The sequence below is a fragment of the Podarcis pityusensis genome (genome assembly GCF_964106645.2).
Source record: "Podarcis pityusensis genome assembly, chromosome: 10".
Lineage (NCBI taxonomy): Eukaryota > Metazoa > Chordata > Lepidosauria > Squamata > Lacertidae > Podarcis > Podarcis pityusensis.
The window spans coordinates 46,879,355-46,904,411 of record NC_138035.1 but is presented as its reverse complement, the minus strand read 5'-3'; the positions used below and the strand labels follow the sequence as shown (position 1 = coordinate 46,904,411).

Sequence of the window (25,057 nt, the reverse complement as noted above, 5' to 3'; positions counted from 1 at the left end):
ATGACGTTGCATCAGTTACAGCCCCATGAAAATTATTGCCCATGGACACACCAGTTTTGTTGGAAATGACAGTGTCTAAAGATGGGCTCATAAATGCCTCGGTATTATTCAATATAAAATTCTGAAATTGCTGGGTGAGGGAGACTTGCATGCATAAAATAAGTAGTATGGTCCAGTGTAAGAGGATTGTGGTTCATCTGTGATCTGGAGAGAATAGCAAGGAATGGGGGCAATTGGGAAGAGACTATGTATCCTGTTAAAGGTTGTAATAACTGGAATTAGGAAACAGGGGTGGTCAGAGAATGGTACTTCAGACTTCTGGCCTAGAGCGGGGTGAGGGGGGCCTCCATGGCTCAGATCTTTATCAGTCACTGACCAAGTCACTGCTATAATGGGATCATGACCTTATCTGAGTGATGAATAGCATTAAATAGAGACCTTCAGCATTGCCACGTCTGAGGCTTTTCCTCCAGTTCCAGCTAGCTTCTGCTAGTGCGGACATCTGCACTAGGGCTCACATGCATAAAAGACAACTCCATGTTTCATCCTTCATTGATGAAGTCACAGGTGAAGATGGGAGTTTGCACAATTGAAAACCACTGTATCTGAAGCGAAGCTCAGTGATGCAAATGCAGTGTTTCTATGCTGGTTGCTATATACTAGCAAGTCAAAATTTGAAGCTGTGGTAATCAAGTAGAGAACATGCATTTAGGGAGAAGCTCTGTATCTGAGTTTTCCCCATAGCAGCTAGAATATTCATGAACATTTTACCCACTCTAGCACAGAAACCCCTTTCCCATTAATATTTGCTCACTCTTCCTGTACGCCATTGAATCCGGTTCTGTATTTTAGCATTTTCCTCCAATAAGTAGGACAGTAGGAAGCCAAATGGGAGCAGATGGAGCTGCAGATAAATAGACCAGGCAGAGCAAAAGCTATTGCAGTTCCATTACTGTATGTAGCCCAGGGCAGGAGAGGTAGGCTAAAAAAGGTTTTGCTTTGGCAAGGTCCCTAGAGTGAAGCCAGATTACATGGGGTAGGTCCTGTGAACTGGATAAGACTCTTAGAGCAGCCAGCAGGAAAGTTATTTATCACCATCTTTACATCAATAATTTCCTCACCTATCAAAACAACCGTATGCGTAAAGTGCCTTCTACTATTTTTCTTTCCATAATTTAAGCAATCAAACTTCAAATTATCATAAATCTGCCATGATAAATACATTTTTAATATATATATATATTTGCAATGGCATGCCCTGTTTATTTATGGTGTCAGCAGTTTTCTCTGCTCCATTCAGACATAGAGGATTAGATTCAGAATGTACTTAGGCATTTCCCTAAATCTTTTCTAATTCAAGTAAGGCAGTTTTAAGCATGCACCCCAGTACTAATCTGAACAGGAGTAAGCTGTTTTGAACACAGACCAAAATTTTCTGACCCAAATAATCTGCCACATGGTGCCAGGGTGCATTAATTACTATAATATTGACTATGACACACAACATACAACAGGGAATTTCTCAGTTCTTGTTCTGTGGAGTATTCTCAATCACACATTCTTAATCACAGAATTAATTTTGGCATTAAATTAAATGATAGGACTAAACAGTAATTCAGCTTTACAATGATAAACGATGCTCAGAGAGGGGATAAGCCTGACAAAAGTTTAAACTGCAATTTGGGTATAACCAACCTGTATGTAATTTTAATTAACTGCCTTTACTTTCATTAAATCTGCATATCCCTATGAAAGAATCAATCATTTGTTGACTTTGCACAGTGAGATAACAGGATGAAAGTGACAGGTATCCTCATGGCATGAATCACACACTAGCTGTTTAAAACAATAAAAATAAAAAGAGCACTTCAGGAGAGTCTATACCCCATTCTTTGCACTCCCCCTGCAAACTGACTAACAGAGGAGTGGAATTAACACGTAGCCTGTGAAATGATTCAAGGACTGCTAGTGATATCAAGGCAGCTCCATTTCACTCTTCATTTCCCTGGTCCTATGTGGGAAGATGGTTTTCTCAGCTGCCTTTTTCCATAAGGTCCCGGGGTGAGTTACAACAGTATAAAAATACAGTACTAAAATCAGTTTTTTAAAATCGCAATCAGAACAACAGGATAGGTCCATATACAGTGGTACCTCGGTTTACATACGCTTCAGGTTACAGACTCCGCTAATGCAGAAATAGTACCTCGGGTTAAGAACTTTGCTTCAGGATGAGAACAGAAATTGTGTTTTGGCGGTGCGGCGGCAGCAGGAGGCCCCATTAGCTAAGGTGGTGCTTCAGGTTAAGAACAGTTTCAGGTTAAGAACGGACCTCCGGAACGAATTAAGTACTTAACCCGAGGTACCACTGTATATAAATTCTCTCTCTCTCTCTCTCTCTCTCTCACACACACACACACTCCTGTTGTCATTATCGATCTATATCTCTATCATCTATCATCTATCTATCTATCTATCTATCTATCTAATCTATCTGTCATCTATCTATCTGTTAGAAGCCACCCACAGTGGCTGGGGCAAACCAGTCCAATGGGTGGGGTATAAGTAATAAATTGTTGTTGTTGTTGTTGTTGTATCTCATGTGTCAAAGGCAAAAGCAAAGAGTTACATCTTCAGCATATGATGAAACCTGTGCAATGAAGGTAGTAGACACACCTCTGTGGCAATGAAATTCCAAAACTTAGGGGCTGCCACAGAGAATGCCTTCTCACGGGCTGCCACCCCCGGGACTCATGAGGTCGGTGGAACTACCAAGAAGGGTCCTGTGGTAATCTCCTACGACAGGGATGTCCAACAAGCTGATCACGATCTACCAGTCGATCGCATGATTCTTAGTGATCGACCCCCCAAAACCAAAAGCTCAACAACCTTGGGTCTTCCTCCCGCCCCAAAAGCTCAACAACTGCCAGTTTTGTTTTAGTGGGAGTAGATTGCAGTCTCTTGGAATCTGGACACCCCTGTCCTGTGAGAACCCATGGCTTAAATTGTCAAAAAATCTATAACCTTTCTACAGAAGTCCTAGCCATTTCCCCTTGTTTCGTGAGAGGGAGGAATGCAGTACTCCTCTAACCTACTTCACAATGCTTGCCGTAACTTATAGAAGTAGTGCACAGTAAAGAAAAACCCAGAGAAATAGAAAGCTATTTCAAGGAAAAACTAGAGAGATCATGCACAGAACAATCTGTTTATAACTAGTATTGAAAGAGGCACTCGTTTTCACACATAGCTGCGTTATAAAATTGTACCTAGTTGTCGCCACGATAATTTGTGTTCATCGTTTCAAAATTCAGTATACGAATCACTGAAATGGAAATCACTTTAAGGGTCACCTAGCCTGATCCCAAAGTGAATAGAGGAAATCTGCTGCTGCAGTGTCTCTGAAAGGTCCGGAAAAACCTCCAACAACAAACCTCTGCCTGTTCTACAGTTACAGTTTTTAAGTACACTAGACATCATTTTGCCAGGTGAAAAAACTTACCACTGGCAGGAAGACTCCAGCAAGCTACACATTTAGTTCGAACTAGCAATTTTAACAATGAAAAATCCACTATATATGCAGGTTTTATTTCAGTTATCGTTTATAATAGTCACTGTCAGACTGATCCAACACCAACATATCATTTTATAAAAATAAAATTACAACATCTTATGGCAATGAATTCCACAGTTGGATGACATACTATGTGAAGTTGTTTGTCTTTGTCCTGCAAACCAATCGGTTTCATGGGATGCCTGAAATTTTACTGGTTTCCCACTATTTTGGATAGTTTCCTATCTGTAGTGTTTCCCACTCCAGGGCTGAGTGAGTCCGCTGTATAGCAGCCGTCTCACCAGCATAGTGGTGACTTGTCCCTTTGCCCTGTAGGATCATTGTACAGGATCATTCTTTGAATGCTGCAAAAGTTTCATGTACCCTGTAACCATTTCTTAAGTATTCTACATACGGAAGATACACCATCTCCCTCATAATTTTGGATGCACTTTTCTTCATCTTGTTTTTATTGGGCTGTATCCAATGCAGTTGTCTGATTAGCATAAGGATTTTCTGCTTCCACAGTGGAACTGTCCCTTGCTCCCCTGTGCCCTCCCCAAATCTTCTCCAGAGTCTTGGAAGGGAAAACCCAGAAAAGATTTATGGGATGCCCGGGGAAGAGAGTGGGTGAAGTTTCATTGTGCAAGCAGAAATCCTTGTGCTGATGGAAGGAGACACAACACATTCTCTCTTTTACATGTGGTGACACATAATATTTGAAGTAAGGGTGGAAGCACTATACATGCTGAATTGCTAGCCTCTCTGGCATGCTATTGGCTTTCTGTGCAACCTAATCAAATGATCTGGGCTTTGAGTGCTAGTGTAATAGCATAGTAGCTATAATCTCGGCTATGGCGGCCTTGGGGAAGCCTCCCTCCCACAACTGCAAAATGGGGTGGGGAGAAAATATTGACTTACCTTACATCATGGCTGTAAGAGCTGCAGCTAGTTAATGCATGTGAAGTGCTTCAAAAACTTGAAAGCACTATGAAATGTTAAATATCATTATTATTCATGTGTTAGGACTGTTCAGCCATAAAAAAGAAAATCCAGCCTGAATGCAGAGTTGGACTAGAGTTTTCATGTCTCTAATCTATAATTAGATCTTATAGTTCTTAGATAATTTGACATTTTTCAGCAGGAGGCTATCAGTTCTGGAGGTAGTTTTTCCTCTCTTCAGTTTAAGATTTGTGCCCTCTAACAGTCCGATCAAACATTTGTCGCTTAGGTCCCAACTCTAGCCAGTTTTGCTGGTCCAATGCAAGGCATGTGGTTGGGCAATGGGTCCAGGGAGGTGTGATCTATATGGCAGGCATAGGCAAACTCGGCCCTCCTGATGTTTTGGGACTACAGCTCCCATCATCCCTGACCACTGGTCCTGTTAGCTAGGGATGATGGGAGTTGTAGTCCCAAAACATCTGGAGGGCCGAGTTTGCCTGTGCCTGCTATATGGTGTGACCTATTCTTCAGTACTACGGCAGCTCAGTAGCTGTTGTGCCTATAAGCATCCATGCACATTTATACACACATATGTATGCTGGTGTAGCATAGTGGCTAGGGAACTGCAAATCAGGAATCCCACAGTTTGAATCCCACCTCCACCATTAAGTGGCCAGGTATCCTTAGGCAAACACACCTGCCTCAGCTTGAATTCAACCCATTTGTAATATGCAGGACAGTTGCAAGAATTGCAATTGAACACATACACAGCACTTTCAAACACACGCTAAGTTGCTGCTATTACTAATCAACATTAAAACATTATTGTTACAAGGCCCTAAGCATCTCTACTAAAATATTTCAGCTATTAATTCTGAAGGAAAAGCATGTCCCACCAATGCAGACCCAGATTCAATCCCTGGCGACTCCAGAGCAGGCTGGGAAGTTCTTGGAGAGCCAATCACTGCAATTCTGAGCTCAGGCAATATTGATCTTGATGAATCAATAATCTGACTTGGCGCAAGGCAGCTTCCTATGTTTGCAGGGAATATCCACTGAAGGATAATACCCATAGAAGTGAATGTCTCTTTCGGGGGAAATCAAAGCACATGTGGATAGGCTGCCAACAACCACTGACAGCAAGGGATGGTTGCTATGCACTATTCAGCCTCCTTGTCATCTCCAATTCATCTCTCCAAATATCTGCAGAACTGGGTCAAATACAAAGGGATGTTGCACTGTTTGGCTAAGGCTAGAATATCAGGATAAATATCTGCTTCTCTAAATACCTTCTGTTTTCTTAGGATGCTTCAGTGTTTATCAAAATCAGAGGTAATAATAAACTGATAATGAAACACATGCTTTTGCAGAAAGCTTCCTGGAAGTGGGAAGAATTTGGCTAAAAATGTCACAACGCTATTGAGTTATAAAATCACAGGCTTTCTTTACAGTGTAACATTTCTGGACAGCGTACATAAACAGCTTTATGGAAAGCAGCATCCGTTTTCTGCCTGCCTTAGTCACACAAGCATCATCTTCCCTCCCCTAAAAACCTCCAGTGGATCTGCAATAATACCCTCTCACATGTGTTTGATGCTGAAGGGGTGAATGCTCATTATTTTCGTTACTCTAGACCGAAGCTACATCAATGCTGTAACAGTGAGAGATGTGAACAGCAGTGACACTGTGAGTTGACAGAGGAGTCTCCGTGTTTTGGATCAAAGGTCTCTTATTCCTCATAAAAGAGCCCTGCACTTCAAAGCATAAGAGTGACAAGAGGTTAAGACAGTGATAAGATCATGTGTTGTATCTCTCAGTGGTGGGGGTTATCTACTTATGACAGTCACTCGAAAGACACTGAGTGAGCTACTAATGAAATGCTGAGCAATTTAGAAGCCGTGCTCCAAATATGCTGCTACCATATAACTTTACCTACAGGTGTCTGTCTATCTTGATGGACCTGATGCCTATGCCTACAACTCTCTAGAGCTGTGTAACACAGTCACTACCATTACCACTGACGTATGACAACTCTCAGTAGCGTGATTTAAATGGCACAAATGCTGTGTCATCTGGAATACGCTAACAAGGACACATGAAGTGTGGCTTTCCTGAAGCTTGACTACAAGGAAGATGGGAGTTTGCATGTTGTCTAGGTCATTTACCTGAATGTCTTGCCAAGCCTTGGTGATTATTCCAGAGGATAAGAAGTGGTGAGCATAATCAACTGGAATTTATGCATTCATAGGCAAAGCACCATCTTCTAAATTTGCCCAGAAGGAAAATGAGAAGTTGTAAGGGTTTCAACTACTCGACAATCAATTGAAGATAGCACCAACAAGGCTATAAAACATGTTTCCTGGTGAAAGTAAGATGGTGTGTAATACAATTAAGGTGATTCAAACTATGGGACAATAATAATTGTGTGTGTGATATATAATTCCTGTGTAACATATAAAGTAGAGACTCACTCAACACCCCCTTGGTGATGTACGTGAGCTGCACACAGTCTCACATATCTCACTGCAGGGGATATTTGCGTAATACGTAACGCAGAAGAGAGAACACATGAATCATTTGTGCTTCCCTTGTCACTGCTTGTCAGTCCAAAGCCACCCTCAGAACAGTGCATAACCTAGGCAATTAGGAGCAGAAACTACACTTATAACTAATTCAAAGTGCTCTTCACAAGAAGAGCAGAACACTTAATTAATTCAAAGAATCGCCTTCCCAAGAGTGATCTGAGAATTACTTGAAACTGAAAAATAGCAGTATACCTGGGATACTCTGCCTCCTTACAGCCAATGCTCCTTCGGGTGGTTTTGTCTGGTTTGCAGATTTAGTGTATGGACTCTCATCTGAAACACAGAAAATAATGACAATTTCAGATTCAAGGTGTGCCATATATTTCATCTGATTCCCCCAATGGATTATTCTGCTGCTTTGCAGTAAAAGAGAAAAAGACTTATTTTATTTAATGGGGCTAGAATTAGGAAACCACCCTATTTCCATCAAATGCTCGCTTCAGTAGCATTTGACATGCTGTTAATCTTTCAAAATAATGAGTGTAAAGCAATAAATGTAAAGGTAGGAAGCCTAATAGGGCCATGTATTCCTTGTAGTAACCCAAAATTACTGATCAACAATGGGCTTTCCCCCCCATGATGACCTCGTTTGTATTTAATGTAAAACCAATCTGTGAGTTAATGCAAATGTCTGAGTTCTGGAGATGAGATGGTACTGATGTCCTGAACTGGCAGGACAGCATGGAGGAGGAGAGGTTGGTGTAGAAAATACTCACAGGGTGATCAATGATGGCAAAGGGATGGGGGGAGGGGTCAGTACACAGGAATCAGAGCAGCAGGACCCATCACCACAGCCAGAGGAGCACCTGTCTCCCCAAACATGGCAGGCTCTGAGGCGTAAGGAGCAGCAGGAGGAACACTCTAGGAGGCTGAGGCAGACAAGGGCCCACAGCCCAGCTTCCTAGTTGGTCAGGTGGGGCTTGCTAGCTCTGGGAGGAGGTGTGTGATTCCTCAGCTGAAGTAGGCTGAGGACAGGTGAGGGCCACCTGCCTCATCAAGCCCAGATGCTGCAATCAGCATGCAAAAAGCAAATGGGAAGCAGAGCTGAGGTGCTGGGTCTGCTCAACTTCCCATGTTGGTTGGACCATGGCTTGGATGGTCCATGGAGCTCTTTGAAGATATGGCTTGTGTGGGACTGACCTCTAGGTGCCCTGGTCTCTAGATCAGCTGCTGAAATGGGAACCTGGCCTGGCTGGACTTTGGACTTGTTAGCCCGCTGTTAGCATTGGTTGTGGAATTGTGTATGCCAGTGGGACATGCTGCCAGGGACCCGTGGTTCAGATCAACTGGGAAACAGTTTAGGGAAGTTTTTTTAAAAAAGGAAAACAGTGGGCAGGGCAAGGGTTAAAGATCATACATTCTTAAGTGCCCCATCCTTAAGTGGCTTTCCAGTTTTAAGTGGTCTCAGGCCCAGGGGCATGAGTAGTGTGCAGCTTGGCTTGCAGTCCTCAGAGACGTACGTGAAAAAGAAACACATATATTGCAGATTGTGTAAACTTTTATGTTACATTACTCGCAAGCCCCTGACCTTTCATTTTAAAATCTTGCTCTTTTATTCAGTTACCGAAGCAGGATAATATACTTGGACAGCAGCTATGTTTCAGTAACAATAAGGGAATTCTTCTTTAAATTTGGGTGCATGTCTGTGTCGGGATCTCCGCTCAGCCAAGCTGATAAAGCTCATCTTCCGGAATCGCCCTCCCGACGAATAATTAACGACCTGAGCCTTTGATGAGGCTCCAAGGCACGTTCCCCCATTCAGCAGAGAATCCAAAACAACACACGGAAGTGATGAGATTTATGGCTACATCGCTATGCTTTATTTCTTACTACGCAAACAGCAAAGAATCCTCTCCCTGTCAGAGCAGAGAGCAACTGAACAACCAAGGAACAAAGGAAACAGGAAACCATTAATGTCACATCCTGTCTCCCGTCTCCCGTGAGAGTTCCAACAGTCTGTACTGTCTCTGGAATGTAAACAGAGCCTTGTGACTCTAAGCAGCTGCTCAGTGGCAAAACAGAAACTAACAGTCTGCCCTGCGGATAGGACCATACAGTGGCAGAGGAAGAGGTAGGGTGCCTTTGTGGCTGCCCCCCGCCTGCGCTGGGCACCACGCCCCCACAGGCGATGTGCCACGCCTCCAGGATGCCTGTCACGCCCCCGGGACGTGTGCCAGCCCAGCCCCTTCCTGCTCTCCGCCCCCCGGTGCCGGAGCATGAAGCTCCGCCACTGGGACCATATCCCTTTAAATTCTGAAGGATCTATTTTTAAAAAGCTATTCAAGTCCAATCTCAGAATGGCTGGACAATGCTATACCCGGGGAGGTAGCACTGAGGCACCCTAACACTGCCAAAGAATACCGAGGATCAATAAATTGTCTGAGGAACTGAATAGTGTTTAGACCACTTCCTCAATAAGCAGTAAAAAGAACAGAAAATTAGATTCCATTCTGGTTCTCAAGTAGCTCTTAACATACCATCAAATAAAGCTATTTGCATTTTTTTCCTTTGAACCTGAAGAACCAATTAGTTTTAACCATATGCATATTTAGATGCTTTAAAAATAAGTGAATAAGGCTATCAAAGACTAAAGTTATCTCGGGTAACATCCCAAGATGCGGCAAAAAAAAAAAGAGCAGTAGTTTAATAATAATAATAATTCTTTTGACTGGCCCACTTGAGGTTTCATTTCCATTTACTGATTTCAGTATTTATCACTTGTTACATATAGGTTTGATTTTAGAAATTACTTCAAAGTGGGAAGGCCATTCATTTTTATGCAACATAGAAATGCGGCTTGGTGAGAATTATTTAAAATCACGCCCCAGATAAAAAGTACCACACAGGTTAATATAGCATTTCTCCCTTCTCATAACCATGCTTCCTATGCCATATCCCACTCAGGCAGAGTGTGCATGGTCTCATGTCACCACCTTACAAACAACCCTTGTTATAAGCAGGACATTTCCCACAGGTTGCAACACTTGGGCTAGATGGTATATGGGGAGGTGCTCCTTGGGCCCAAAGTCATTCAGAGCTTAGTACACCAACAACACCATGAACTGGATCCATTAGCCTTCAGGCAAGCTAGAGCAGCATCTCAAAGACTGAAATGAGACGATCCCCTCTTGCCATCCCATGCAGAATCTCAGCTGTTGCGTCCTGCACCAGCTGCATCTGCCTGTAAGGTTGCAGAGGGTCCTGGCTGGCAAATATTGGAAACAGAAGGCTGAATCAGACGGACTTTGGTCTGCTCCAGTTCATTATCCCTGCTACTGCCACTACCCAGTGTGGTGTAGTGGTTAAGAGCGGTGGACTCATAATCTGGTGAACTGGGTTCGCTTCCCCACTCCTCCACATGCAGCTGCTGGGTGACCTTGGGCTAGTCACACTTCTCTGAAGTCTCTCAGCCTCACTCACCTCACAGAGTGTTTGTTGTTGGGGAGAAAGGGAAAGGAGATTGTTAGCCGCTTTGAGACTCCTTAGGGTAGTGATAAAGTGGGATATCAAATCCAAATTCCTCCTACTTATTTATCACTTTTAAATCAACAGAAGGGTAGCCGTGTTGGTCTGCCATAGTCAAAATAAAAAAATCCTTCCAGTAGCACCTTTAAGACCAACTAAGTTAGTTCTTGGTATGAGCTTTCGTGTGCAAGCACACTTCTTCAGATACACTGAAACAGAAGTTGCCAGATCCTTCTATATAGAGAGAAGGTGGGGAGGGGTATTACTCAGAAGGGTGGTGGGAATGGGAGATTGGCAGATAGCTGAGATGAGCCTGCTGACGACTCTTAACGACTGTAATAGGTCTTACAGGAAAAGGCAAGGGGTGAGAAGGTGAGAAATGGCTTAGTCATGTATAATGGGATAAGAATCCAATGTCTTTGTTCAAACCAGGTCTCTCCATGGTTTTAAGTTTGGTAATGAGTTGCAATTCAGCAGCTTCTCTTTCCAGTCTATTTCTGAAATTCCTTTGTAGTAAAACAGCTACTTTGAGATCTTGTATAGAATGTCCTGGGAGACTGAAGTGTTCTCCTACTGGTTTCTCTGTTTTGTGATTCTTGATGTCAGATTGATTGATGTCAGATTCTTGATGTCAAACCAGTAGGAGAACACTTCAATCTCCCAGGACATTCTATACAAGATCTCAAAGTAGCTGTTTTACTACAAAGGAATTTCAGAAATAGACTGGAAAGAGAAGCTGCTGAATTGCAACTCATTACCAAACTTAAAACCATGGAGAGACCTGGTTTGAACAAAGACATTGGATTCTTATCCCATTATACATGACTAAGCCATTTCTCACCTTCTCACCCCTTGCCTTTTCCTGTAAGACCTATTACAGTCGTTAAGAGTCGTCAGCAGGCTCATCTCAGCTATCTGCCAATCTCCCATTCCCACCACCCTTCTGAGTAATACCCCTCCCCACCTTCTCTCTATATAGAAGGATCTGGCAACTTCTGTTTCAGTGTATCTGAAGAAGTGTGCTTGCACACGAAAGCTCATACCAAGAACTAACTTAGTTGGTCTTAAAGGTGCTACTGGAAGGATTTTTTTAAATCAACAGAAGTTAGATTCAGCCTTTCTCAACCTGTGGGTCCCCAGATGTTGTTGAACTACAACTCCCATCACCCCTAGCTAGCAAGGCCAGAGCTCAGGGATGATGGGAGTTGTAGTCCAACAACATCTGGGGGCGCACAGGTTGAGAACCGCTGGATTAGATGGATTAGATGGATCACTAATTCTTTAAAGAATTAGTAACTGAATGAATTTTCCAAAGTTGCCACTGACTCTTTAAAATGGTGAAGTTTGAAACCAAGTATCTTAGATCTACACCCATCTAGTCACTAGAACATGGATGGGGAACCTGTGGAACCCTCAGATGTTGATAGACTCTGACTTTCATCTGTCCCAGCCAACATGGCCAAAGGTGAGAAATGATGGAAGCTGTTGTTGTTGTTGTTGTTGTTGGTATCTGTCAGTCTCAAGAGAAGATGGAGTGTGCCTCTGGAGGTTAGCAGCAGCTGGGGTGCAAGCCTAGGCAGTGTGTATGGAGGTCCTGGGCTGCCCAAACAACAAGACCCCCCCCCTCAACCTCACAGATGTGGTCCAAAGGAAAGCAGAGCAATACCTTTGGCAGCAGCTTGGTTGCAGTAGTTGCCGGAAGGAGATGTGAAAGAGCCCGTTGAACCGTCTTAGGGATTTGACTCTGGATTTGTGTAGAGGTTATTCCTTAGCCTTATCTTCTCCCAAATATATCTCACAAGGCAGCGGAGGTTTAGGGCGAGAGTTTTCCTTCTCCTAGATGGGCTACCTTCCTAGGTTGATGAGCCCCGTCTGCCCCTCACTTCCCTATGTAGCACGTACAGAAACAGCCTTCTTGACTGTTGGTCCCACTATTGGTCTCATCCACTCAACCTGCTGAAGTCTGTCTTTGCATGCAGGAGAATTCCCTAATTCATCGAGGGTTTGAGACCCATCGGTTTCCCTGACGTGGTTTAGCTGGCCAGCCAAAGCCATTCCCAGGGTGTGGTCACTGTTGCATGCTGACAGCTTCTAGGAGCCACAGGTGACAGCTAAGTGCAGGATGGGAACCAAAGTTGGACCCCAGTTGGAGCACAATGTGCTCCCCACCAAAGGAACTACCCCTCCCCTAACAACATCTGGAGGGCCACAGGATCTTCAACCCTGCACTAGAACATACTGACAGTAATTGCCTAAGCAAACTAAATGTCCAGTTACCAAGGAACAAAATAATATTTATTTAGAGGAGCATGCACACACACATGCACGCACAATATATATAGTCAGTTTACCTCTCTCACTTCCAGAGGGCTCATACAGCAGGTGTCTACATCTACTACTACAGTGGGAATAACGTTTATTATGTATATGCGTTCCTAGAGCTGCATTCATTACATGAGTAGATTTTTTTTTTTTAATTTCCTTTGGCTGAGAGATTAGACAGCCTGTGATAAACAAACAATTTCCAGCAAGTCATTATGCTGTTCAGAGACAACTGCTGTGCCAGCAATTCCCTTAACTCAGCGACTACAGAAAAAAGCTTTCTGTGCATCTACCTACAATTGCATTTTCCGCTGGTAGAAAGATATGAACAGAAGACTAACACTTCTGGATCCGGCTAGTAGTTGCCCATCTAGTCCAGCATCCTTTTCTCACAGTGGCCAAACAGATGCCCATAGGTAATAGGTAAGCAGGACTGGGCACAACAACACTAACCTCTCCTGCAGTTTCCAGCAACTGGAATTCAGAAGCATACTGGCTTTGACCATGGAGGCAGAGTACAGACATCACAGTTAGTAGCCATTGACAGCCTCGTCCTCCTTGAATTTATCTAATACTATTTTAAAGCCGGGGTGCAGGTGGCGCTGTGGGTTAAACCACAGAGCCTAGGACTTGCCGATCAGAAGGTCGGCGGTTCGAATCCCCGCTACGGGGTGAGCTCCCGTTTCTCGGTCCCTGTTCCTGCCAACCTAGCAGTTCAAAAGCACGTCAAAGTGCAAGTAGATAAATAGGCAAGTAGATTCCGGCGGAAAAGTAAACGGCATTTCCGTGCGCTGCTCTGGTTCGCCAGAAGCGGCTTAGTCATCATAGCCACACGACTTGGAAGCTGTATGCCAGCTCCCTTGGCCAATAAAGTGAGATGAGCGCCGCAACCCCACAGTCGGTCACGACTGGACCTAATGGTCTGGGGTCCCTTTACCTTTACTATTTTAAAGCCATACAAGTTGGTTGCCATCACTGCCTCAGTCATGGATGCTTTAGCTGAGATCCCTGAATTACAGGGGATGAACCCTGGGGATCTCTTCCAACTCTAGACTTCTATGATTCAAAGTGAATTCCATAGTTTAACTATGCACTGTGTGAAGAAGCACTTTTCTTTTGTTCACCCTGAATCTTCCAATATTCAGCTTCATCGATTCTATGAAATGTGATTCTATGAAACAGAAAATATTTCAGCAGGCATTGGAAAAGAAGAAACCTCCACCCTAGCATGGAAGTTGCTTCCCCCCACCCAGTTGCCTCATACTGAGTTATCATCTTTATCAAAGCATCCACTGCAACCCTAAGGTCTTGCTCCTGGCCAGCCACCTCCAGTTCAGACTCCATGAGCCTATATGTGAAATTAATATATTTCACATGTCGCAGCTCTGGGATAGCTCAGTTGGTAAGAGCATGAGACTCTTAATCTCAGGGTTGTGGGTTCGGGCCCCAACAGGGGCAAAAAAGATTCCTGCATTGCAGGAGGTTGGACTAGACCAAGATGATAATGGGTCTGGAAACCAAGCCTTGTGAGGAACAGATGAGGAAGCTGGGTATGTTTAGCCTGGGAAAGAGGAGAGGAGATATGATAGCCATCTTCAAATATCTTAAGGACTGTCACATGGTAGGTGGCGCAAGCTTGTTTTCTCCTGCTCCAGAGGGTAGGACCCGAACCAATAGGTTCAAGTTACAAGAAAGGAGATTCTGACTAAAAATCAGGAAGAACTTTCTTATGGTAAGAGCTGTTCAACAGTGGAACAGACTTCCGCAAGAGGTCCTAGGTTCTCCTTATTTGGAGGTTTTTAAGCAGAGGTTGGCTCTGTCATGGATGCTTTAGTTGATATTCTTTCAATGCAGGGGGTTGGATTAGACAACCCTCAGGGACTGTTTTAACTCTACAATTCTAATGATTCGAAGTTAATTGACACAGAAGTATGTGTGCTGCTCTCTCCATATGAAACTAGAACTGTTGCAATATGATCTGCTATGAACTGCTTAACTGAGATGGATTACCCTGGAGGCCTTCGTCAAATAAAACTGGTTTTATTCTAAGTACAGTACACTATAACTGTCTGCTGTGAAACAGTGTAGCCTTCTTATTCAGGCCTAGCTGTCAAGGACTGGCTGGAATCATTTCTCCATGTGTTAAAATAAAAAACCCATTCCTAAAGGGACAGCTTACTATTCCAACTACTCTCCTTTGAACAACTGACTTAACAGCCCTTGCATCTAACTGAGAAAACTAAATTATGAAACAAATCGTATAATTATATATACGTGTCAATATCATTCATTTAATAGCCTTTGTGGAGCTGTTTACAATCTCGTTCTCTTTGTAGCACTATCTCAGGCTAATGCTGCAAACTTTTCTGGAGGATGGTTTGTCTATAGGGAGTGCTTAAAATTCTAATCCTGGTAGGTTTCTGGTGTACTTTTTTTCTCGAACAGATTTAACCCTTTGCCTCTGCTGTGATCTATTTCTGTATTAGACAACAGAACCTTTTCTTCCAATGTCAGTAGCAGATATGGTCCCTCAAAATCAGATTGGGGCTGTAGGTAACCCCCTACTTCCCACTGGAGTGCCCCCTCCCCACATTCCCTATTAACTTTGATAAAGCTACACATGTCATTCCTAATTGCATGAATGGCATATTGTCTTGTTTTGCCTTAAGGCTGCAAGAAGTTAACCTCTGTCAGTTTCCTTGTTAGACAAGCTTGGGAGGTAGGGCTCAGGGTTGTTTCTTCCCCTTCCAAGGAAAAAGTCTGATGCACAGCCTTCTAAGCTTAAAGACATGGTAGCTCTTTAAAGCTGGATCAAGAAGCAGGAGGCTTATCTCAGGCTTCCTCAACCTCGGCCCTCCAGATGTTTTGAAACTACAATTCCCATCATCCCTGACCACTGGTCCTGCTAGCTAGGGATCATGGGAGTTGTAGGCCAAAAACATCTGGAGGGCCAAAGTTGAGGAAGCCTGGCTTATCTGGTCACCATAGGTGACCAGGTTATTAATTATTTGCAAACATGCTCTTTTAAGTCACAACACAGGGCTACATGCAAATATTATCCACATGAAGCAGCCACTTCTTAATTGTGCCCTTTGTCACCAGCATGCAACTACATACCCATACAGTGGTACCTCGCAAGACGAATGCCTCGCAAGACAAAAAACTCGCTAGACGAAAGAGTTTTTTGTTTTTTGAGCTGCTTCGCAAGACGATTTTCCCTATGGGCTTGCTTCGCAAGACGGAAACTTCTTGCAAGTTTGTTTCCTTTTTCTTAACACCGTTAATACAGTTGCGACTTGACTTCGAGGAGCAACTCATAGAACGCGGTGTGGTAGCCTTTTTTGAGGTTTTTAAAGACTTTGGTGATTATTTTTTTAAAAATAGTATTTATTAAAGTTTTAAGTTTACAAAAAGGCAAAAGTAAAAACACCAAATTAAACAATAACAAAACCAACACATCACAATAAAAAACAGAAAGGTAAAAACAATTAAAAAGAAACAAAAAACAAAAAACACACACAAATCGAACCTTCCCATAACTTATCTTTCATTATGAAAGACTTTGGTGATTTTTGAAGCTTTTCCAAAACTTTCCCGACACTGTGCTTCGCAAGACGAAAAAAATCGCAAGATGACAAAACTCGCGGAACGAATTAATTTCGTCTTGCGAGGCACCACTGTACTTTATCATTAGCTGCAGCTCTTGGGACCCTCCATCACAACACAGGTTTTACTTATTTTAAAAAACACTCAAATCCTTTACTTCTCATCCGGGTATATGCACTGGATTTGAAAGCCAGTTTCTTAATATTATATAGAATAAAATCTTACCCAAAGACTTTTCATGAGCCAAATGTGATGCTCAACATTGCCAGCTATAGATCTCCAATGCCAAACACAATCTGATTTCTTATATTGGAATCCTTTAGCTGCCCAATATTGCAGCTCTGATTCCTCTGCTTTTGGCTCATTAAAAAAACACCACACCTTCCCTCAGAGTCCTCTTTTGAAATTGCCCTCTAGCAAATGTTTCACTTTTCTCTTCAAACTTGTGGTAAGCTATATCATACCCTGCTCTCTCAGTGTGACACAGCTTCATGCCATTAAAAATCACCAACCGCTTCTACTCCTGCAATATTCAGGAACATAGTTACTTTACACTCATCTTTCTCATAACCTTTCGACCTTTTCAAAATGCAGTATATTTTCCAAAACTCTGCAGCATTTCCTGAAAGCTTTAGTTCTTTGGGGGATTTCAGGTACTCTATCTTTCGAGTGCTTTTTATTCTTCATAATAATTGTTCTTTCGAGTTCAGAATTTGACACCTCACTCCCAATACCATCTTATATTCTGCTCAACTCAAGCTGATTAAACTGCAGAAATTCAAAGTTTCAGTTTTTGGCTGTAATAATGCTATGTCTGGATTGGGAATATTGATCTGATTTTTCTATGTGTGTGTCCATACATGAGCACATCAATGCTTCCCATCCACAGTAGCAGGCAGTGCTGGATGGGATGTTTGTGAATCATTCTATGTTGTCCCTTATTCAGTTATTACTTCACTGCCCTCCATAACATATAATCAGGGATTCTTTTCATTCAGAACTCAACAGAACTCAGTTCTGGCACCTTTCAGATGAGTGCCATTGCCATTCTAAGAGAACAAGAAAGTGTTCATGGTGAGTTCTGGCACCTCTTTTTCTAGAAAAATAGCACCGTGCATAATACATTCTTTCCAACTGACCATGCATTCAGGTACTGTATGCATGTGATATACATAGACAGATATAGATGTAGCGTACGCACAGTCAAGTAGTGAACAACAACAAACATTTCTCATGTTTCACAATAGGCAAAATAGAAGGTAGTGTATTTGAGTAGGGCATGCAAATTAGGAAAGAAGAGCAGAGAGTAAGGATGATAAGGATGGTCATGGTTGTGGTGGTAATAACAATGAGGACGACAACAATAATTGTCCTCCACCACCTCCTTCCAGTCTGTACATAGCTTGTCTTTGACACATACACCAGAAAAGGAGAGGAGGGGTGGAATCCATCAGTTGTTTTAACGGCATATGTAACTGTTCCTCCCAAATGTCCAGAAGATTCAAGGTCCAATTGATAATGTGACTGCAGAAAAAATATCCACCACCTTCTCACAGATGGTCAACAGAATACACACCTGAAAGTTGAGGTCCTCAGAAAGAAAATGGCTGAGGTATCCTCATGGTGGGACAAAACATATGCAAGGGAGTGTGATGAAAGAGATTGCCCGCCAAAAATGTCACTACACATAAACCTCCTATAAAAATGTAAGTTGCCTCAGTGCTTCCACTTTTGCCCTGAAGGCAATTTTGTATTGCATTTATTTTTCTTTTCAGTTTATTTGTGGATCGGCAGGGGTGGGGGAGAGGTTTAAATGGGAGTGGGATTTAGGTGGACAGTGTCTGCATACACCAATAGCACCGAATTCACATTAAATCACCATGTATACACATGGTAGCTATACAGTAACTGTCTGCTGTAAAGCAGTCTAGACTTTTTCTAAATCAGTTGGATCAGGCACTGGTCACATGTATTAAGGTTTACCACACCTATCAGCCAATCACCCATTCCCACCACCCTTCTGAGTAATACCCCTCCCCATCCCTCATTATACATAAAGGTCTGGTGACTTCTGTTTCAGTGTATCTGAAGAAGTGTGCACGCACACGAAAGCTCATACCAAGAACAAACTTAGTTGGTCTCTAAGGTACTACTGGACAATCTATTTTTATTTTTTATATATATGCCTTTCTTAAAGGAGCAGCTTATTCTCCTAAAACTCAAAGCCTGTAAGGTAGAAATTACGCACAGCAGTGCTGTAAGTTCTCTTTAGCCTTAAGGAAGCTGATAAAGTGGTAAATACAAAAAAAGAGTTTTGTGGCATCTAAAAGGCTAACAAATTTATTATGCTGTAAGTTTTCAGGGAAACTTTATCATGAAAGCTTATGCCAACATATATATATATATATATATATATATATATATATAGTCTTTATGGTGCCATAATACTCTTTTTTGCTGCAAGAAACTAATACAGCAACCACCATGGAAATTGTAAAGGTGGTACATGTCAAGGAAACATTAAATCCAATCCCATGCCAATGCTGGAAACTGACCAGTGTAGCAATTCTGATAGGTGCTTCTGCTTAAAAAGTTAATATTGAATATACAAAGCAGTCCACTACCTCCAGATGCAGTCTGTCCTATGGTTAAATGACACATCTGTCCCTCAGAGCTTGTGGGGGGCCGGACTATATATTGGGGGGGGGGATGAACGAATTCCTAGGTCCCACAAATAACCCAGAGATGCATTTTAAATAAAAACACACATTCTACTCATGTAAAAACACCAGGCAGGCCCTACAAATAACCCAGAAATGCATTTTAAATAAAAGCACACATTCTACTCATGTAAAAGCATGCTGATTCCCGGACTGTTCACAGGCTGGATTTAGAAGGTGATTGGGCCGAATCCGACCTCCAGGCCTTAGTTTGCCTACCCATGTTCTAGAGCATGTTCTCATGCCTAGGATTGTGCTCAGTCATCTGCCCAAGACTGAGACTCCTGATAAAATGGGATAATGGATATTTGGCAACCAACCTATACTAAACTTACACAATCCATGACACTGAGTAGGTTAGTTTTGAGTCATATGTCTGAACTGGCCCTTAAGAATGCTGTGGAAGTGGCCTTGAGATCTTTGAGAGACATTTATGTTAAGTGAGATGAAGACCAGCAGTCTAATTAAGTGGTGCTAACTAGCTGCAAATAATCTTAATAAAGACAATGCCAGGCATTTTCTCCTTCTTAACTCATCAGTTTCTTCCACGAGCTACCTAAATTTGCAGACAGTAATTTCGGAATATGTATTCAAGTGCCTGCTCAGTGCTAGCACTAATATTCATGGAAATATGCAAAGCCATGGTAGTAATATCACACTTTCCATAGAAAACTCTGCATGGTGTCTTGATCAAATAAAGAAAAGCACACATTTAAAGAGGAAATTTTTTGCCCTTAATGTGTGCAAAGTGCTATGGAGATTAACCAAGTAGGATAAATCACTAAATATTATATGCTCATGAAGTGGATGAAATACCAAAGCAAAAATAATTTATGATGACATTTTCCTGAAATCTGCTGAAAAAGGGCCTGTGTGGAAAGAGTTTGAAACTGCAATGGAGCCAATTTTTTCAGACAAATGTTAACAAATATTGAGAACTGTGCTTTTGAATTTGTAAAAGCTCTAAAGCATTGCTAATAATTTGATCGCTGTTACCACAACATCTCGAGTTCACCAGAGAAAGAAAGGAATGAATGTACAACAGAGCATTTCTTTCCAATGTGTAATATACATGGCCTGAATTATCTGCTTCATAAACCTGCAAAATGTCAACAATCTGTTATGCACGTAAATTGCCCTTTTTCACTCAGGCTTGTCAGGGAGTCTGTGGGCAAATCATCAATGAAGTGATCAATCACATTCCATTCAGCCGTTCAAAGACTCCCATTTTAAATTGCTAGTGGCTCACAATGCATTTAAAACAGCTACTCTCAATAGCACATTTGCAAACCCGCTTCTATCCTGGTCCTTTGGTTGCCATTTCCAGTTTAATTTCAACGTTGCTGTAGTTTTAGATTGGAGCCAGCTTGCTTACTAATTTCTTGCACCTAATGTGGAGATATCAACTTATTTTTTAAGGAAAAGTTTTGTTTTAAAAATGTATAATTTACACATTCTTGAATGTAAAGCATCAGCTGTCAGAAAGCATGTGCAGACAGTATCAGCAGGTGGCGCTGTGAGGACCAAAGGTGGACAAGCATCCCCAGAAGAGCATGACGTGTGTCCCCACCAGCGCTTCTGTTCCTCCCCTAAGCTCCGTAAACCCTGGTAAACAAGTATGAAATCATATCCCATGATATCGGGCTACATGGTGAATAGTGGAAAAGGGAGGTCATGGTACCTTCAGGTAGAAAGCATACACACCACACCCTTGGGAAACAGCAGATATTTTTAACTCACAATTTTAACTGTTGCGTAAGTTAACTATACAGTGGTACCTTGGTTCTCAAATGCCTTGGTACTCAAACGCTTTGGTTCTCAAACGCTGCAAACTCGGAAGTAAATTTTCAGGTTTTCGAACATTTTTCCGAAGCCAGACATCCAATGCGATTGTCGGCTATTGTCTCCGGGGCACCTGCACCTATTAGAAGCTGTGCTTTGGTTTTCGAACATTTCGGATGTCAAACAGACTTCCGGAACGGATTAAGTTCGGCGCTTTTGTTTTTGCTATTTATTTTGCGTTTTTGTTTTTGAGGCTTTTTCGGTGAATTTGTTTTTGTGACTGTGTGGAACTCAGTTCAGCTACTAACTGATTGATTGTGTGACTGCGTAAATGGATAAAAGCCCCCCATCCAAACAATGACTATCATCAGTGCAGGTAAGAAAAAATAATAATTTTAATTTTTATCATCATTGATTATTGCTTTCATTTTATGGATCAATGGTCTTGTTAGATAGTAAAATCCATGTTAAATTGCTGTTTTATTAGGGGTTGTTTTTAAAAGTCTGGAACGGATTAATCCGTTTTGCATTACTTTCTATGGGAAAAGCACGCCTTGGTTTTGGAAGGCTTTGGTTTTGGAACGGACTTCTGGAACCGATTAAGTTTGAGAACCAAGGTACCACTGTATACTTTTTTAAGATTTAGATTTTGTGATACTTTATCATTATTTCATCGCAAAAGGCTAGAAAAAGAAACGAGTAAATTGATCGGTGACACAATAGCTAGGAGCCAGAAAAACGCTGAGTATTATCCCATTCACAGAACACAACATTCCTGTCTCCTCCATCCCACTGAGGTCTATTAAGCTCTCAAAATGTCCCTCCTGGAGGTAAGGGAACCGTCAAGAAGGAGCTTAATGTAGCACAGTGGGCTGCAGGTGGGGTTGAAACCAGAGATTCCATTGCCTGAATGGAAATGCCATCTGCTCACACCATCTGCTCATGCTAAGCCTCCATTGGATCTCATCCCATCTACTGTTGCCAGTCTTTCAAACGCTGATGCTAACTGAGGTGAGGTGGAGGGAGGGGAGTCAGGGAACGGACATTTGTTGCAATGCCCTATCTCTGCAGTTAAGCCTCACCTGGCATCTCTGCTGCTAACTTTTTTTAGTGTCAGATAAAGACCTCTTTTTTTTAACCCCAAGTTTTAAAAAAAAAGCTCTTTGAAGGTTTTAAATGTGATTTATGCTGCTTCCGCCTGCTGTTCTTGATGTTTTGATTTGTATTCTTATACTGATACTTTAAAAATAATTTTATTTGCAAACCACTCTGAAAGCTGATGTTGCGTTGTGGTACAGGAATTCTTTAAGAAATACAGTTTCAAATTTGTCATATACAAATTTGTCATATAAATTATATTTGTCATATAAATTTGTCATTTGTACCTCGGGTTACAGACGCTTCAGGTTACAGACTCCGCTAACCCAGAAATAGTACCTCAGGTTAAGAACTTTGCTTCAGGATGAGAACAGAAATCGCACAATGGCGGCGAGGCAGCAGTGAGAGGCCCCATTAGCTAAAGTGGTGCCTCAGGTTAAGAACAGTTTCAGGTTAAGAACAGACCTCCAGAACAAATTAAGTTCTTAACCCGAGATACCACTGTAGTTCAAATAACCTTTATTTATTTGTTGGTTTTTTTCCTTTAGCACTGACTAACTGCAGAAATGTAGCACGAACAACTGCTGCTGCTGAATGAAGCTCACTTCAGCAAATCATCCAATAAAAACGGTAAGTCTATTAAAATAATAATTTTACACCTACCAAGCTAAGGTGATTTCACATTCTATCAATATTTACCTTTTATTTGTTGAGGAAAGCTCCAATGTTCCCTAGATGATTTTATTGCAGAGTGATAAATACAAACTTTATAGGGCCATAGCTGACAACTCTGTGGGATTCAGTGTAGTGCTAAGACAATAATTCCACCAGTGTAAGCATTTTTTGCTTGCCTAACAGAACAACCCTCTCCCCTCCTCCCAGTTATGGGGGTTCTCCAGGGAGTATTTGAAGAAGACATGGGTCATGCATGGGACGGGGGTATCTGGAGGAAACTTGGTGCCTTTGTGGGAGTCCTCTGTAGGAATTCTACTAGCACAGGGATGTCCAACTCCCAAGAGACTGTGATCTACTCCCACTATAAAAACACTGGCAGTGATCTACCCATTGGATTGACTAATGTTGTTGAGCTTTTTGGGGGGAGCCTTCACCAAAGTTGTTGACCCACACGATCGGGATCAACCAGGAACACCCCGCGATCAACCGGTAGATTGCGATCGACCGGTTGGACATCCCTGCACTAGCAGAATGGGTTTGCTGAATCAGGGCCTGATATCAAGATTTGGAGCTGAAGCAAAGTTCTAAAATGAGAAGTATTTTGAGGGTCTATGTATATTTGTAATAGCAGTACTAGACATTAAGGGAGTATAGGGGCACACCTTTTTTTTTTTTTTTTTTTTTACTTAAAGAGTCAGGAAATTAATACATGAGGAAACACGGCTGAAACCAACCACTATACGCCTGGATCTCTTGCTTGGTATTCCACCATAGCAATGGCCAGAAGCTTCAGCTGACAGAATTGGAAGCTGAAAATGTATATATGCATTTGATTTTCCGCATTCAGTATGTCAGAATGTGACAAGGTATTTAATTCTGGTAATCATTATTTTGTAAAATACCTACTGCGAAGAAATCCATAAGTAATAGGCAGGCGTGCCAAATGTGAAAAAAAGATTTTAAAATGTTCTTGTGTCAGGAATTAGGTGGGCAGGTGAAGCATTCGCTCTGCTGCATGAATGCTCTTTGTGAAGGAATGCAGTTTGGAGCTTCTGCAGGGGCTGTAAAGTGTTTCCAGGTTCTAGACCATTCTCATCCACCCAGGCTGGGCACTACTGGTTTTCCCAGTAGTGATGTATGGAAGTGAGAGCTGGACCATAAAGAAGGCTGATCACCGAAGAATTAACGCTTTTGAATGATGGTGCTGGAGGAGACTCTTGAGAGTCCCATGGACTGCAAGAAGATCAAACCTATCCATTCTTAAGGAAATCAGCCCTGAGTGCTCACTGGAAGGACAGATCCTGAAGCTGAGGCTCCAAGACTTTGGCCACCTCATGAGAAGAGAAGACTCCCTGGAAAAGACCCTGATGTTGGGAAAGATGGAGGGCACAAGGAGAAGGGGACGACAGAGGACAAGATGGTTGAACAGTGTTCTCAAAGCTACCAGCATGAGTCTGAGCAAACTGTGGGAGGCAGTGGAAGACAGGAGTGCCTGGCGTGCTCTGGTCCATGGGGTCACAAGGAGTTGGACACGACTAAACAACAACAACAAAGCATGAAGACATCCTTTCTATTTATGCCAGAAGTTCACCCGGGCAACAACAGTGTTCCAGGCTCTGGTGTTCTGCCACGAGACACAAACATACCTCACACGCATACTGATCTGACCCCTGGTGTACTCTATAATGGTGCTAGGCTTCACCGCAACAGGAGCCTACAGCTAAGCCATGATACTTTGCCGAAGTAGCCACTGCTGCCACACAGTATTTCATTACCGAGAGCATATCTTCTAGGTGTTCAATTAGCTCCCAGCGATAATGCTTATTGTTTCCTTAACTGTAACAGAAATCCACTGAGACCTGGAAATAAAAAGTTAATTAAAAATTGAATGAACAGACTACAAGGATCAAGCAAGGCCTGTTTCCTTTACAGACAGAGAACAGCAACAATGATGCAGAATGCAATGCAAATGAGATGCGTGTCGTTGTTTTTTTCTTCAGTAAATGAAGGAGCAAAAATAGCTTTATTTTTAAGCACCTAATTAATCCAAAACTGGATACCATTTCAAATGTGATTAAATTGCCAGAACCTGGTATGCAAAGCAATAAAACAAGCCCTTCACTAATGAACCATATTGGAGGTGAGTAGAATATAAAAGGAAGAAGATGGATCTTCCTCAGGAGAAGCCAAACCACTGGGAGGTGATTGCACAGTGCACTACTTTGAAAGTTTGGCAAGGTGGGGGAAGCATTTATGTTGCAGTCATGTATGAAAGGAGTTTGTCTCTTCCAGAACCATGTTGGAAGACATACTGC

At 42.3% G+C, this 25,057-nt stretch overlaps 1 protein-coding gene across 19 annotated transcripts in view; it reads right to left on the bottom strand.

Annotated features, from left to right (window-relative positions):
- The window catches only part of GRIP1 (glutamate receptor interacting protein 1), a 332,684-nt gene that overhangs the window by 86,819 nt on the left and 220,808 nt on the right, over positions 1 to 25,057 (bottom strand). For 18 of the 19 annotated variants that reach the window (XM_081022289.1, XM_081022294.1, XM_081022298.1 and 15 more), the window contains exon 2: positions 7,267 to 7,347. The exons of the other annotated variant lie outside the window; for it this stretch is intronic. In XM_081022289.1, the coding sequence (XP_080878415.1) occupies positions 7,267 to 7,347 (81 nt within the window). The remainder of the gene's footprint in view (positions 1 to 7,266; positions 7,348 to 25,057) is intronic. 19 annotated transcript variants of the gene reach the window in all.